The sequence below is a fragment of the Lepus europaeus genome, chromosome 4 (assembly GCF_033115175.1).
Source record: "Lepus europaeus isolate LE1 chromosome 4, mLepTim1.pri, whole genome shotgun sequence".
Classification (NCBI taxonomy): domain Eukaryota; kingdom Metazoa; phylum Chordata; class Mammalia; order Lagomorpha; family Leporidae; genus Lepus; species Lepus europaeus.
This window is the reverse complement of record NC_084830.1, coordinates 58,321,329-58,337,319: the sequence shown is the minus strand read 5'-3', so window position 1 is coordinate 58,337,319 and position 15,991 is coordinate 58,321,329. Positions and strand designations below refer to the sequence as shown.

The window sequence follows — 15,991 nt, the reverse complement described above, 5'->3', positions numbered from 1 at the left end:
ACTGAAATATATATCTTGCTCTTTTATTAAAGGCCATTTCCTACTATAATGATTTGGCAAGTCAGAAGAGGGACTTAATGTTATAACTTGGATAATTTGTCTTTTCTTACTTTAAAATTTTAATATAGCTGAATTCTGCTGAAAGGAAAAGCCATTAAAAAAATGTATTAGTATGATATTCATTTAAAATTGATTACTTTTAAATAAAAGTATTAGTTTATCACAAGGTATTTCTGACTTTTTTCAGACCGACTTGAATTAAAACGATAATCAGCTTATCTTGTCCCCTATCATGAAATCATAAGACAAATAAGACAATATTGCAGATAAACACTCTAAAATCATGAAAACTTGCAAGCTATAGTTATAGTTTCTTAGTGCCAAAAGTGCTGCCTTCTAAAAAATATATTTTACAAATAAGTTTCTTCAAACAATTCATTTAAATTATAATTTCTAACAATAAATACCCTAGTATATTTGATTGCCTTTGGGGATATGTCAAATTAAAATCAATGACAAGATAGATGATAATTGGGCTGGTACTGTGGGGTAGTGGCCTGTGGCGCCGGAATCCCATAAGGGCCTCAGTTTGAGTCCCGGCTGCTCATCTTCCCATCCAGCTCTCTGCTATGGCCTGGGAATATAGTAGAAGATGGCCCAAGTGCTTGTGCCCCTGCACCTACATGGAAGACCCAGAAGAAGCTCCTGGCTCCTGGCTTCGAATTGGCCCAGCTCCCGCCACTGCAGCCATTTGGGGAGTGAACCAGTGGATGGAAGACCTTTCTCTCTGTCTCCCTCTCTCTCTCTCTGTAACTCTACCTCTTAAATAAATAAATAAAATCTTTAAAAATGTATCACAACTAATAAAGTCCTTAAAGAATGTAACAGGAAATTAATGACAGTTCAGTTAGGTTTAACAAATAGTTATTGAGAACTCATCCACAACATTTTTTTTATTATTTTTTTAATGATTCATTTTATTTATTGGAGAGGCAGAGTTACAGACAGAGAGAGGGAGATATGGAGTGAGAGGTCTTCCACTTGCTGGTTCACTTCCCAGGTGGCCCCAATGGCCAGAGCTGGGCTGATCTGAAGCCAAGAGCCAGGAGCCAGAAGCTTATTCCAGGTGTCCCAGGTGGGTGCAGGGGTCCAAGGACTTCAGCCATCTTTAACTGCTTTCCTAGGCCATCCACAGGGAGATGGAACAGAAGTGGAGCAGCTGGGACTCGAATCAGTGCCCATATGGAATGCCAGCACTGCAGGCGGTGGCTTAACCTACTTTGAAAGTGTTGTATTGTATCCATCACCAATAGCATGGACTGAAATATGGAAATAAACCCTCAACAAGACAAACCATGTTACTATTTGGTAAAATATCATTAACCATTTCCATCCATTCACTCGTAGGCAAAGCATATTTGAATGTTGCTCTTGAAGCCTTGCAGAGGGAAAGTCCTGTTGGCCAGAGTGGTTAGAAAATGTTTACTAGAAGCTTTTAAATTGAGTTTCAAAGAGAAGGTAGATTTGGAAAGATAAAGTCAGAGAGACTCTGAATTTCAGGGAGGCAACACTTTACTGTCAGGTTGCCTGAGATGCAGTCTGTGTTCTACAGGATACAACAGTACACCAGTGGAGTCTTGAGAAATTCTTTAACCCCTGTATGCCTGAAAAATGGAAATAACATACAACAAGAATTAAATTACTTATGCATATAAAGTGCTTAGGCTCTTAGTTTTCAATGAGGCTATTATTATTATTATTATTACCACAGCAGAGTGTGGCAATTAAGAACATGGAATATGAGATTGCTCCTCCTGAAATCCAACAGTGGCTCTACCATAAATTAACTGTGTGTTTTGGGGCAAGATACTTTGCACACTGTAATTTAATTTCCTTATCTGTAAAATGAGAACACTAATCTTACTATCTTCTCCATAGAGTATTGTGAGGATTAAATGAGTTAACACAGGTAGTGTTCTTAGAAAAGTATCTGGATTATGAAAGTCGTAAAAGACTATAAATCATTCTGGTTGGCACTGTGGCATAGCAGGTGAAGCCACCACCTCCAGTGCTGGCATTCCGTATGGACACCAGTTCGAATCCTGGCTGTTTCACTTCCGATCCAGCTCTCTGCTATGGCCTGGGAAAGCAATAGAAGATGACCCAATACCTTGGGTCCCTGCACCTGCGTAGGAGACCCAGAGGAAGTTCCTGGATCCTGGCTCTGGATTGGTGCAGCTCCAGCTGTTGTGGCCAACTGAGGAGTGAATCAGCAGATTGAAGACCTCTCCTCTCTCTCTCTCTCTCTTTCTCTCTCTGCCTTTCCCTCTCTCTGTGTAACTCTGAATTTCAAATAAATAAATAAATCTTTTTTAAAAAAGAATATAAATCATATCAATCATCATTGTCATCATCTTTATTATGATTATATCTGAAGCAAATACTTAGTGCTAAGAATGCAAGAAATTGCTACGGCAGGAATTTGGTGCAGCAATTAAGATGCTACTATTTGTTTGCCTGGGCTTGTGTCCTGACTTCACTTCTGATTCTAGCTTCCCACTAATGCACTCTGGGAGACAGGAGGTGGTGGCTCAAGTACTTTACTCCTTGCCATCCACATGGGAGACCTGGATTGCGTTCAAGGCTCCTGGTTTCAGTCTGCCCTAGCACTGGCTGCTGCAGGCTTTTGGGAAGTAAACCAGCAGATGGGAGATCTCTCTCTCTCTCTGTCTGTCTGTCTCTGTCTTCCTCTCTGTTTCTCTGCTTTTCAGAGAGACAGAGATTAGATAGATAGATAGACAGACAGACAGACAGATAGGTGGATGTTCTTCTAAGAACATCAAGCAAACAGGTGAGGGTCCACCTAATGATTTCATTTTTTCTCAGTTACCTATTAAAAGACCTCATCTTCAAATACAGTCATATTGGTAGGTACTAGAGATTAAGCCTTTAACATAATGAACTTTCATGAGGGACACAATTCAAACCTAACTCGGAGGTTCCAAGTGCATGTAAGATATAAAGTGTAGAGTATTTTGCATATCTTTTAGTTCCTTTTATTTTAAAAGCCAAATTCTTAGATATTATTTATGTAAGAAGTTAATTGATCCAGATGAATTTCTGGCCGTTTAGCTCATCCCGGTTAATACACTGCATTTCTTAGATTCACATGGCTTCATTCTCTGAACACTGGTTAACACAAGGAATAAATTGATAAAGCCCCACCAAAATTACAACTTAATATTTAACTGAATGAAAACAGTGACAGTGTGTTTAAAACAAATTAACACACTTGTAGGGTCTTGGCTTGACTTTCCTCCCTAATCTTAATGTGGTTCATTAATGTAACCAGATTTACAAATGATAGAAAAAAGACAACAAAATCTTCCATAAAATCATTATATCAATGTGACTTGTGGGCATTTGAGATGGTTTTCTCTGTTCTACTATAGAATCTATATTTTTTCTATCTGCTCCACTAATAATTCCAAAAAGAGCCAATCTTTCCACTGTGAGATTATAGAGGCATGTAAGCGCAAATCCTACTGGCAAACTTTAGTATAACATTTTTTACCTCTGTCTCTTTCTCTCTTGCACTTTTCTTAAATCATGTGGAATCTTAACAATTCTAAGAGCCTCTTCATTAGTTTCACTTTCTTCTCTGCCCCAATCCCATTTATTCCTTGTCAGTGGCAGGACTATTATAAACCAAATGCATTATCAATTCTTCACTCAAAAGACAAAATTACTTGCATTTACATATAAGAATTCAAGCTTTTCATTGCTCCTATCAATACATATCTGACCTGATACTTCTAATTCTAGTTCCTCCATGGCTAGTATTATAACTTATTTAAATAATCATTTCTATGTTTCCAAAGTTACGTTCATGCACATTATTCTGAAAACTTTTTCCTTTATCTTAAGGAATGTTTTATCAGATGCATTGTCTTCTACATACACAGTAAAAATTATTAATAATTTTCCCTGTCTTTCACAGTCTGGCTCAGGTAATACCTTCCTTTTGAAGCAAATTTAGACCCTTCTTCCCTACAAAGCACTATTTGTACTTTAACTCCAGGCACATTATTCATCTTCCTTTTGTGAGACTTCAGATCTTCTGTTTTGTGTTACAATTATACAAGTTGTATTGAATATCTCCATTTTTTTTACTTTATTTTTTCATGTTAATGTGACATGAATACAAAAAGAGCAGATTCCATGTAGTTCATAGATACAATTCTAAGAATAAATGATAAGTTCCTTCTCCCTCTGTGCATCATCCTTCCTGCTTTTATTCCTCCCTTCCTTCCTTCCTTCCTTCCTTCCTTCCTTCCTTCCTTCCTTCCTTCCTTCTTCCTCCCTCCTTCATTCCTTCTTTCCTTCCTTACTTTTTTCTTTCTTCCATTCTTTCTTTTTTCTTAAAGGTTTATTTATTTGAAAGGTAGAGTTACAGAGAAGCAGAGGCAGAGTGAGAGAGAACCTCCATCCGATGGTTCATTCCCCAGATAGCTGCAATGGCTGGAGCTGGGCCGATCGAAAGCTAGGAGCCAGGAGCTTCCCTCTGGGTCACCCACATGGGTACAGGGGCCCAAGGACTTGGGCCATTTCTACTGCTTTTCAGTTCCATAGCAAAGAGCTGGATCGGAAGTGGAGCAGCCAGGACTCCAACTGGCGCCCATATGGGATGCCAGCACTGCAGGTGGTGGCTTTACCTGCTACACCACAGCACTAGCCCCCTTCCATTCTTTCTTCCTTTCATTTTTAATTTTTCAGGTAACATAGTTTTTAATTTACATTATAGCCAAAAGCTTAATTCTCTGCTAAAAAAACAACAACAACAACATAGTTCAGCAGGAATATAGGCATGGACTATACATAATAATCCAATTAAAAGATGCCCATTTTATTCATAGATAGTAAATTTTAAAATAATCACAAATCATTAAAGCTGTAGTAGTATATTTTTCTTAACCATTGGTTTGACAAAAGTTTATTTGAAGCAGTGCTAGTACACACAGACATTTACACTTACTCATCAATTATTTTATGTATTTTATGTTCCTTTATATATTCCCTCTACTAATTACAAATTCTGTGAGGCCATTGACACAGTTCACTGTGATGATAAGGTCATGATGGGGGAAGGAGGAAGAATTATACAAACAAAATTAAAATATGGTTTTTGGAGTCAGATAGCCCATCTTAAACTTAATATTGCCTCTTTGCTAAGCAGTCTTAAACTTATTACTTAACTTCTCCAATATCCACTGTTCTAATCCACAAAGCAAATACGTTAACACATGCTTTGTGTATGTATCCTAAGGATTAAGTGACATGGTATAAGAGCAACTCCTAATGAAATGTTAGATGTCATTTCTTTTTCTGATTCTGGAAGTTCATACAGAATGGATATAGTAGAGGTAGGCAGGGGTATTATGAATGTACATAGTTGCATATAAATATAAGTCCTTTTCTCAAAATTCTATCCATAAGGAAGTAGAAATAATCAATTGCTTAATTTCTTTTTGCAAAAGTCTTTAAATCTGGCTTTTGAGAACTATTTACTAAACTACTAAGTTAATTTCCACTTAAATTTAGCTTAAAATATGTGAATAACAGGACAAAGACAAAAGCAGAAACTTGTGAATTAAAATCATAATGATAAAGATTTCCAGAAATTCACATTACAGAAATCAACAGTTCTCTGGGCATGACTAAATTAAATATTTTCATTCCTTAATGTTTAGTGAAGAAAAAAACTAAAATGGACAATCATATTTGCTTAGCAGCATGACACAATAAAGAACATATAGTCAGGAGACCTAGATTTTAATCTGAACTCTACCTATACAAATTATGTGATTTGGGAAAAATCATGTAAAGCATCACATTCTTCTATTCCTTACTGAACAACTGTGTATGTAAAGATGATTATAAACTAAGTTCTATGTGAGTTTTTTTTTTAATTGATTTACTTATTTGAGAGGCAGAGGCAGAGGCAAAGAGATATGTCCACTGGCTCACTCCCCAGATGGTTGCAATGGCCAGTGCTGGGCTGGTCTGAAGCTATGAGCCAGGAGCTTTTTCCAGGTCTCCCACACAGGTGCAGGGCCCAAGCAGTTGGGCCACCTTCTACTGCTTTCCCCAGCCATAGCAGAGAGCTGGAATGCAAGTGGAGCAGCCAGGTCTCAAAGCAACGCCCATATGAGATGCCGGCACTGCAGGTAGCAGCTTTACCCACTACACCACAGCGCTGGCCCCTGTGAGTTATTTTTAAATTTTTTATTTTTTGATATTTAAATTATGTGCAAAGGCTAAGAAAAATGAGAAACATAAATTGAAGTGAATTATTATTGAAGTCCACATGGTTACAAACATTTTTAAAATTTCTACATAGCTGAAAGGAAACATAATGTTAGCAAGGGAGGATATCTACCCTGTAAAAAACAGAGTTTCTATAGCTTGATGGTCTTGTTTGGTGTTGAGGGCTACCTAGTGCATTCTAAATTGTTCCACAGAACAAATACCCCCCAGTGACAGTAGCACAACCCCCATCCAAACATAACAAACAAAATTGTCTCAAAATATTGTACAATGCCCCCCACAGAGCAAAATCACTCTCTGTTAGGAACCATTGATCAAGACAGTTAATTGAAGATTCTTTATTTATTCCTGAATAGAGTTGACCCAGAGGTGATTAAAGTAAATTGAAATATTTTTGGCAACATAAATCAAAGTAGCTCACATTTTTTTTTATATAGGCAGATGATATCATCCATGTGCTTAATTTCCTTTTTGGATTACATCTCATGTTTCAGTACAAGGCTGTATCATTTTGTTGGCTGTATCAGAATGTAATAACATTTATCACCAAATGAATGAACTCTTTAGAGTGAGCAGATCTGAAAAGATTTAATATGACTTTCTTTAAACAAAACCCTACAGTGATAGTTCAGGAAAAATATTTGAGATTATCTGTGTGACACAACCTAACTCCAACTTTCTCTAGTTTGGTCCTTATCTAAAAACAAGGTAATTTATCCGAGGTACTTTGCATTTTTATTTATAATATTGTTTATATTGTTTAATAATTCTGTATTGAAGTCCCGTAATTACTCACAGAAAAATAAGTTACATTCAACAGGATAACCAAAGGCTTTTATTATGACAGTACACTTGCTTTTGCCTATTTTTTTAGAATAGTTTTGTTGTAGAATTTATCTAGAGAAAAAGCATAGAAGGTACATTTCTTTCAAGATACTATTACTTTCAACTTCTAAAATACCTTTGATGAATGTATGCACACTAAACTACTAGGGCAGACTCATCCTGTATATTAACTTGTAATGCCGTCTTTGTCTGGCAACTCCGAAATTTGTTTTGCTGCCTCTGACCTTTCCCATAAATGTCATACTCATATGCAATTGAGTTTTTTCACTTGTGCTTGGATACATGTAGACATCTTTTTTTTCTTTTTTTTTTCTTTAGTAAATATAAATTTCCAAAGTACAGTTTATGGATTACATTGGGTTCCCCCCCATAATTTCCCTCCCACTCGCACCCCTCCCATCTCCCGCTCCCTCTCCCATTCCATTCACATCAAGATTCATTTTCAATTCTCTTTATATACAGAAGATCGATTCAGTATATATTAAGTAAAGATTTCATCACTTTGCACCCACACAGAAACACAAAGTATAAAAATACTGTTTCAGTACTAGTTATAGCATTACTTCACATTGTACAACACATTAAGGACAGATCCCACATGAGAAGTAAGTACATAGTGACTCCTGTTGTTGACTTAACAATTTGACACTCTTGTTTATGGCATCAGTAATCTCCCTAGGCTCTAGTCATGAATTGCCAAGGCTATGCAAGCCTTTTGGGTTAGCCGACTTCGATCTTATTCCAACAGGGTCATAGTCAAAATGGAAGTTCTCTCCTCCCTTCAGAGAAAGGTACCTCCTTATTTGATGGCCCTGTTCTTTCCACTGGGATCTCACTCACAGAGATCTTTCATTTAGGTCTTCTTTTTCTTTTTTTTTTCCCCAGAGTGTCTTGGCTTTCCATGCCTAAAATACTCTCATGGGCTCTTCAGCCAGATCCAAATGCCTTAAGGGCTGATTCTGAGGCCAGAGTGCTATTTAGGACATCTGCCATTCTATGGATCTGCTGAGGATACACATAGACATCTTAAAATCAACAGAACTTCTTATCTTCCCCCTACAACCTGAGCCTCTGGTACTCTTCCCTCATGTTAACAAATGACAATTCCAGCCTTCCAGATACCTGAACCAAAAACTTTGGAGTTCACTTTGAATCCTCTCTTTCACCTGCACTCTATATCCAACATTTCTATGAATTTTGTGGCTTCAATCTTTAAAATATATACAGAATCTATCTACTTCTCTTGACTCCAACTGCTAATTCAATCCAATCTACCATCATCTCTCCCTTGAACTTTTTCCACAGCTTTTTCAGTGACCTCACTGATTGTACTCCTCCCACATCTTTTCACAACACAGTGAAAATGATGCTCTTCAAATATTGAGGAATAAAGCCCAAAATATTTACTTTGGCCAACAAGACTTAATGAAAGCTTTTCCAACTTGCCTAGTAACCTCCTGTGCTCTTCTCCCATTTGCTCCCCAGCCACAATGGCTTCCTTCCTGTCCCTGAAACACTCGAGGCATGGCACTGTTGCCTGAAACAGTCCATACTTGGAGTGTTGCAGATGCTTGTCTGTACTGTTCCTTGGCTTCATGTACTCGGCCATCCCATCACTCCTTCCTCTACTTATTGAGACTTGTGCTTCAATATCGCCTTACTACTACAATTTCCCTGACCTCCCTATATAAAGTGACAGGTCTCACTCTCAAGACAGGCCTTTCCCAAGTCTTTGTTTTCATTATTTATATATAAATAACATAGATATTTGGGTACAATATTCTTCTACCCCTAGGCAGGAGTCTCATAAATGCAGGAAATTTTTCTTTCTTGTTCAGTACTGTATCTCCAGCTCCTAGAAGGGACCCTGAAAAAAATGTTAGACACTTGAGTTTAAAAAAATCAAGAGTAGTTTATGATGTAACACGGAGACATTTAGGGAAATCTATATCAAAGTATTATCTGAAAGAAGAATGGATTAAAAAGAGGTTTGTTGAAGCATAGGGTCAAAGGTTAACTATGGCCATATAATGCATGCAAACCTTGAACTAAAAATTTAAGGACTAGGTGATATTTACCAGGATGAAGACATGAGAGTATAGTGCAAACTAATAAGGTATTGAATATCTGGAATCTCAAGACATGGTTAAGGAATCAACAGTTCTGACAAGCCTGAGAATATTAGAAAGAACAACAGAATATATGACAAGGGAAGTTAGCTTGGAGCTGAGAAATGCAAAAAATTTCTTACATTCATAATTTTTAAATTATGAAACTCATAATCTTCATTTATTAGACCTAATTTTTTCCCATACTCTAGCTTAAGTTTCCTGTTTGTTTATCTATATCCCCATTAGTTACTCACATCTTGGAGGAAGTGTTATGTAACTTTTTGTGCCTGGCAGATGAAGTTTACAGTAAAACGTGTTGCCCTATTTGAAAATAGCCTGAGTGACCATGCCTACACATGCATATACCTGCAAATCTTCTTATACTTTTTCATTGCTTTCTGTGCTCAAGACATCAGACTAACTCCTATCAATAAAAGGAAAAAAAGAATTGGATGTGCTTTCTCCATTCATGGGAGTTTGGTTCTAGAGAGCCCGTTATGGGTTAAGGTTTTTGTTAGGCCCTAATCTTAGGTAGCATCTCATGTTAAACATGCTAGTACTATTTTAAATGAAGAAGGATGAGCTTCATGCAGAGAACTCCATGGTAAGAATCAGGAATCTAATTAGTCAAAGGAAGAGAAGGAGGTTTTCAAAATGCATAGGAAATACTCCGAAGCATGACTGCTAAAATTCCTGAATGTCTAATCAGAATGCCTTCACTCAAGGAACTCACAAGTTAATAAAAAGTAGACGTACAAGCATGAGTCTAGTGAATGTGAGAAAACTGAAATGCCATTAAAAGATTACAAATGAGAGATGCATCTTTCAGTGAGATAGTCAAGGAAAAATTCTTAGAAGCAGGATGACATAAACTGTACCCTAAATCGGGTGTATGATATTGATAGACATATTTGGGGAAACAAAGGCTCTTTGCTGTGATAGACATTTTATATAATAATAGGTAACAGTAACAACAACAATAGTAACATTGCTTCTAGCATTTATTGGGCTTGAGATGTTCTAGGCATGGTACTAATTGCTTTATGCTCATTGTTTTAGGAAATTATTGTGATAAGCCTCTAAAGAAAAGAATGAAAGTCACAGAGATTAAGAAATTTAACTAAACCTTATTGATTGCAAGTGACTTTTTCCAAGGGACAAAAATGTGAGCTACAGCCTATCTGGTGCCATAAATCATTTGATCAATACTAAGCTACCCTGTTCAAATGAAGAGTTCTCTTTGAGAAGAAATGCATTATACAAATGTGAGCAGCAGTTCAACTGGTTCCTTATTCCATTTCATTAAGTGCTGAGATGTTCCATTAAATTGAAGAGAAGAAATGGAACAAATTAAAGCTTATTTTGAGCGAATCCTGAATACCAGTTTAAAGATTTTGGTTTGTGTAAATGTGCGTATTTCTGGTCTTCAAAATGGGGATATTCTAGATGACTTTCACAAAGAAGCCTTATTAACTTATAAATAATGCTTTGAGAACACTGTGCTAAAGGCTAGGCCAACTGAAGGGAGGACCCCAGCTAATAACCTAAATGAAAATATAGAGATATGCATTGGCCCTAGTGCTCTCCTTAATTCTGAACAACCTTTTTTCTTATTTTAATTTAAAATTTTTTGTTTATATAAGGTGAACAAATTTCATATATTTCATATACACAGATTGAAGAGTATAATGATACTTTCTACACAGTCTTCCTTCCCACCCATGCTCCCACACTCTCTCCTCCTTCCTTTCTTATTTTATTTTTTTTATTTTTATATTGGGGGCCGGCTCTGTGGCATAGTGGGTAAAGCCACCACCTGCAGTGCAGGCACCCATATGGGTGTCAGTTCAAGTCCCTGCTGCTCCATTTCCAATCCAGCTGTCTGCTATGGCCTGGGAAAGCAATAGGAAGTGGCCCAAGTCCTTGGGCCCCTGCACCTGCATGGGAGACTCAGAAGAAGCTCCTGGCTCCTAGCTTTGGATTGGCGCAGATGAGGCCGGCTGTTATGGCCATCTGGGAAATGAAACAGTAGATGGAAGACCTCTTCTCTCTCTCTCTCTCTCTCTCTCTCTCTTTCTCTCTCTCTCTCTCTTTGCATCTCTGTAACTCTGCCTTTCAAATAAATAAATAAATCTTAAAAAAATTTATATTGGCATGCTTTCAGGTTTTTTTTTTATTTGAAAGTCAGAGCTACATGGTGATATTTGGTGGTTTATTGGTTTGTGGTTTTTTTTTTTTTTAAGAGATAAATTAAAGATAGCTAACTGCATTCTTGGACTGAGGAGTGGTTCCACTCACTAATGTTCTATTAGTTTCCAGCCATACTTCTAGTTCTCCTGCATTGCAATCTAAGATCATAAAATAACATATTTCCTATTAAATTTGATAGGTTTAAGTAAAAATACATAATATGCTTCCATCAAAGGGAATGGGTATCATTCTTCAAGGCTGAATCAATTTGCAATTGTGACAGATGATGTTTTTCAGATCTAGCTGCATCTCAATGATGGTACTTTGATGACTTTGAACAAATGGAGATGAAGATTGATTCTCTGTTTTAAACTATATTCTACTTTCAGTTTAGGACTTCACAGTAAGAATACCCCATTGGGCCCTTGCTCCTGAAATTTTTATTTTGCAAACAACCTTGCATCATAGATAATAATCTTCTTTTTAAAAATGCTGATTTTACAATAAAAAACATTTATTATTTTATGAGAAAAGCTCTGTTCTTTCTATAAGATTTAATGTGTGTGATGCATAATTTGTCATATATATCATATTTTAATTGACAAATAGTTCTTTTGCAAGCAGTTTGCATTTCGTTTTTATTATTTTTTGAAAGTCCTGAACACTAGAGAATCAACGTGAACATTAATTCCTTCAGATATTTCTGAGAAATATATAATATGAAATCATGATGATGTTGAAAAAAAAAAATAACAACGGAATGAAATAGGCTGGAATATGATACAAGTTTATTTAAAAAAACTTCATGAAAACAGTGAAATTAAAAATGTATTTAATAAAATTTATTTGAGTAAAAAAATTTAAATCCATGCATATGAGAGAAGTCTTCAAAACATTTATGTGAAGCACATAGTATGAAAAACTATGCATAAATTTCAAATAGTTTTGAACCAAAATAATATTTGAATTTCATTTTCCATGAACTTTTTAAAAGATCTTTGTATACTCCCCAGATCTTGTATATGCACATCTTCATGAAATCCCCAAAGAAAGCATGGAAACCTAAAAGCTCACTTAATGAAAACTCAGAAGCAACTGTTGCAGCTATATAGTGATAGTTTTAAAATCTTCAATCTTTGGTTATTTTAGATTCAAGAAAAAATTTCTCACAGTTCTAAAAAAATAAAATAAGAACAATGCAGTTAATTTTGCATAAATATAAGCCTATTCCTTTTCAAGATTTTATTTATTTATTTGAGAGGTAGAGTTACAGAGAGAGAGAGAGAAAGGTCTTCCATCCATCACTCCCCAAAATGTCTGCAAGGACAGGAGTTGAACAGATCTGAAGCCAGGAGCCAGGAAGCTTCCTCTGGGTCTCCCAGGTGAGTGCAGGGGCCCAAAGACTTGGGCCATCTTCTACTGCTTTCCCAGGCCATAGCAGAGAGCTGGATCAGAAGAGGAGCAGCTGGGATGAGAACTGGCAGCCATATGGGATGCTGGTGCTGCAGGCGGAGGAGTAACCTACTGCACCACAACGCTAGCCCCAATTAAGCCTATTTTTTTTAAAAAAAGATTCACTTATTTTATTTATTCTAGAGGCATTTTATTTTATTTTATTTTATTTTATTTATTCTAGAGGGAGGGATTAGGAGAGAGAAGTGATAGAGTTAGAGTTAGAGATAGAGATAGAGATCTTCCATCCACTAGTTTATCACCAAATGACCAGAACAGCCAGAACTGGACCAACTGAAGCCTGAAGCCAAGAACTCCATCAGGTTTCCCACATGTATTGAAGGGACACAAATACCTTAGTCATTTTCTTCTGCATTCCTAGGTGTGTTAGCAGAAAGATGGATAAAAAATGGAGTATCCAGAACTCGAACCAGCACACTGATATGTTGAACTTATCAGTATTCAAAATGGCAACTTGGCCAGTGCCGCGGCTCACTAGGCTAATCCTCCGCCTTGCAGCGCCGGCACACCAGGTTCTAGTCCCGGTCGGGGCACCGATCCTGTCCCGGTTGCCCCTCTTCCAGGCCAGCTCTCTGCTGTGGCCAGGGAGTGCAGTGGAGGATGGCCCAAGTGCTTGGGCCCTACACCCCATGGGAGACCAGGAGAAGCACCTGGCTCCTGGCTTCGGATCAGCGCGGTGCGCCGGCCGCAGCGCGCCAGCCGTGGCGGCCATTGGAGGGTGAACCAATGGCAAAATGAAGACCTTTCTCTCTGTCTCTCTCTCTCACTGTCCACTCTGCCTGTCAAAAAAAAAAAAAATGGCAACTTAACATCTGCACCAAAACGCTGTCCACATTTTTATATAAAATAATTAAAAGCCCATTTTTTTATACAAAACTATTATTATAGGAGCAGGCTTTTAACCATTAAGGCGCCTGCATTCCACTTTGGAGTGCCTACATTCATTTCCCAGCTCTAGTTCCTGGCTCTGGCTTCCCTCCAATGCAGACCCATAGAGGCAGCAATGATGGCTTGGTCATTATGTTCCTGCTGTCCACATGGGAGACCTGGATTGTGTACCTGGCTCCTGGCTTGGACCCCAGTCCAACTTTAGCTATCTCAGGTATCTGGGAGGTGACCCAGTAGATGAGAGCTCTGTGCATGTGTGTGTGTGTGTGTGTGAGATAAATTTTTTAAAATAAAACAAAAAATATATATAGTTTATTGGCCTTTTAGGGCTAAAACCAAGTGTAAAAAGAAAATACAAAATTAAAATGAAATAAATATTATATAATGTTTATTATTATTACAGTTGATAATTGGACATTATTGTTGTTTTTAACAACCATACTTGGAAAAATGAAAAGCTGTCAATCCTGTTTTCGTGAAGCTATGCTAAATAATGAAAATCTAGATTGGGAACCACTACTGTAGAAAATATCAGGGAGTTCCTTTCCCTGAAGTACCACAGATTAAAGAGAGGTTTGCACACTCATTGCCTTATTTTGTTTAGAAAGGAAAAGGGAGGTAGCAAGTTGGGGGAGTTCTCTAGAAGCTAAGACATTTTCTTCAGAGGAAAGATGTTGCATTGTGTTTTCAGTCAGCCCACGAGGAACTGCACCGAAAACATCACTGACTCATACATATTACAACATAGGCACTCATGCTATTTGCCAAACCAAATCCAACACCATTTAGTTATTTTATAAAATAAAGTATTTCCAGGTTCCTTTATTTCTTTGCATAGCTTGCAGTCCAAAAATATCGTATCAGGGCCAGTGTTGTAGCACAGTGCATTAAGCTGCTACTTGCAGTGCTGCCACCTCACATTTGTGTGCCCATTCAAAAGCTGGTTGCTCTGTTTCCAATCCACCTGTCTGCTAATAGGCCTGGTAAGGCAGCTGATGATGGCCCGAGTACTTGGGCCCCTGCCACCCATGTGTGTGACCCAGGTGGAGTTTTAGGCTACTGGTCTCAAACTGGCCAAACTCTGGCTGTTTCTAGCATTTTGGGGGTGAACCAGCAGATAGACGATCTCTTTTCTCTCTTCCCTCTGCCTCTGTCTCAGTCACTGTGTCTTATAAATAAATCAATAAATCTTTTCTAAAAAGAAGATGTAGTGTCAACTGAAAACCACTCCTGTTATTGGCAGTCATCCACTATTCCAAGATCACTAGAAGTAATGAGAAGCTGGTCAAAGTATCCTGTGCAATTTGACACAGTCTTGAGGTGACATGGGGTATCTGTGAGTTGTGTTCTAAGTGAATCATGATGCATTGGATATTGTTGTTTTCTTTCCCCTTTCTCCCTTCCAGTGAAATCAGACGAGTTACAGACAATCAAGAAAGAATTAACCCAGATCAAAACTAAAATTGACTCCTTGCTAGGGCGCCTGGAGAAGATTGAAAAACAGCAGAAGGCAGAAGCAGGTAAGTGAAAAGAGTCTGTGGCCACAGACAGGCTGGAATTAAACCAGCAGAACACTGTCCATCACAGGAATAGTGCAGGGCCAGGAAGACACTGGCAGAGTGTTTAGTAGAGTTGTATGCAGATATGCAGACAAAGTCTTTAAACCAAGAGTTTGCAGTGAAGAAATGTGATTACTTTTAGAGAATATCAACTAATTTTACTGATTCAATTTTTAAAAAAAGGGAAAGTATTTTGATAAAATAATCAGAAATAGTTGAATCACATTTGAAAGTTTACATCTTAATATCAAATAAGTTTTAAGAAAATAAAACCAATGAATAGAATATTAATATTAAGCTAAAATGATATTTATATTTTGTCACAGTGCTGGAGGAAAATTTTTAAAGTTTCAAAAATCATTATTACAATGCCCAAGTCCAGCCTTTGCTGACAGTGTGCAAAACGTCTGTACTCAATTTCAAGAACCTTGACACTAACAGCATGCCCCTGGCACTCATGGGCCAAGTTATTTAATTATATCCTTTAGAATTTAATAGCTTCTCTCCATTCTAGTACAAGTTTGATGTCCTTTTTCATGTGGCTACAGATATTTTTTAAATCATGGAAGATGTGAACTAAGATGAATTCAGAGCTAG

General features: G+C 37.4%; 1 protein-coding gene across 1 annotated transcript in view; it reads left to right on the top strand.

The window, feature by feature from the left end:
* The window catches only part of RALYL (RALY RNA binding protein like), a 405,662-nt gene that overhangs the window by 375,012 nt on the left and 14,659 nt on the right, over positions 1-15,991 (top strand). Inside the window, exon 6 of the mRNA XM_062189870.1 lies at positions 15,242-15,355. Coding sequence (XP_062045854.1) covers positions 15,242-15,355 — 114 coding nt within the window. The remainder of the gene's footprint in view (positions 1-15,241; positions 15,356-15,991) is intronic.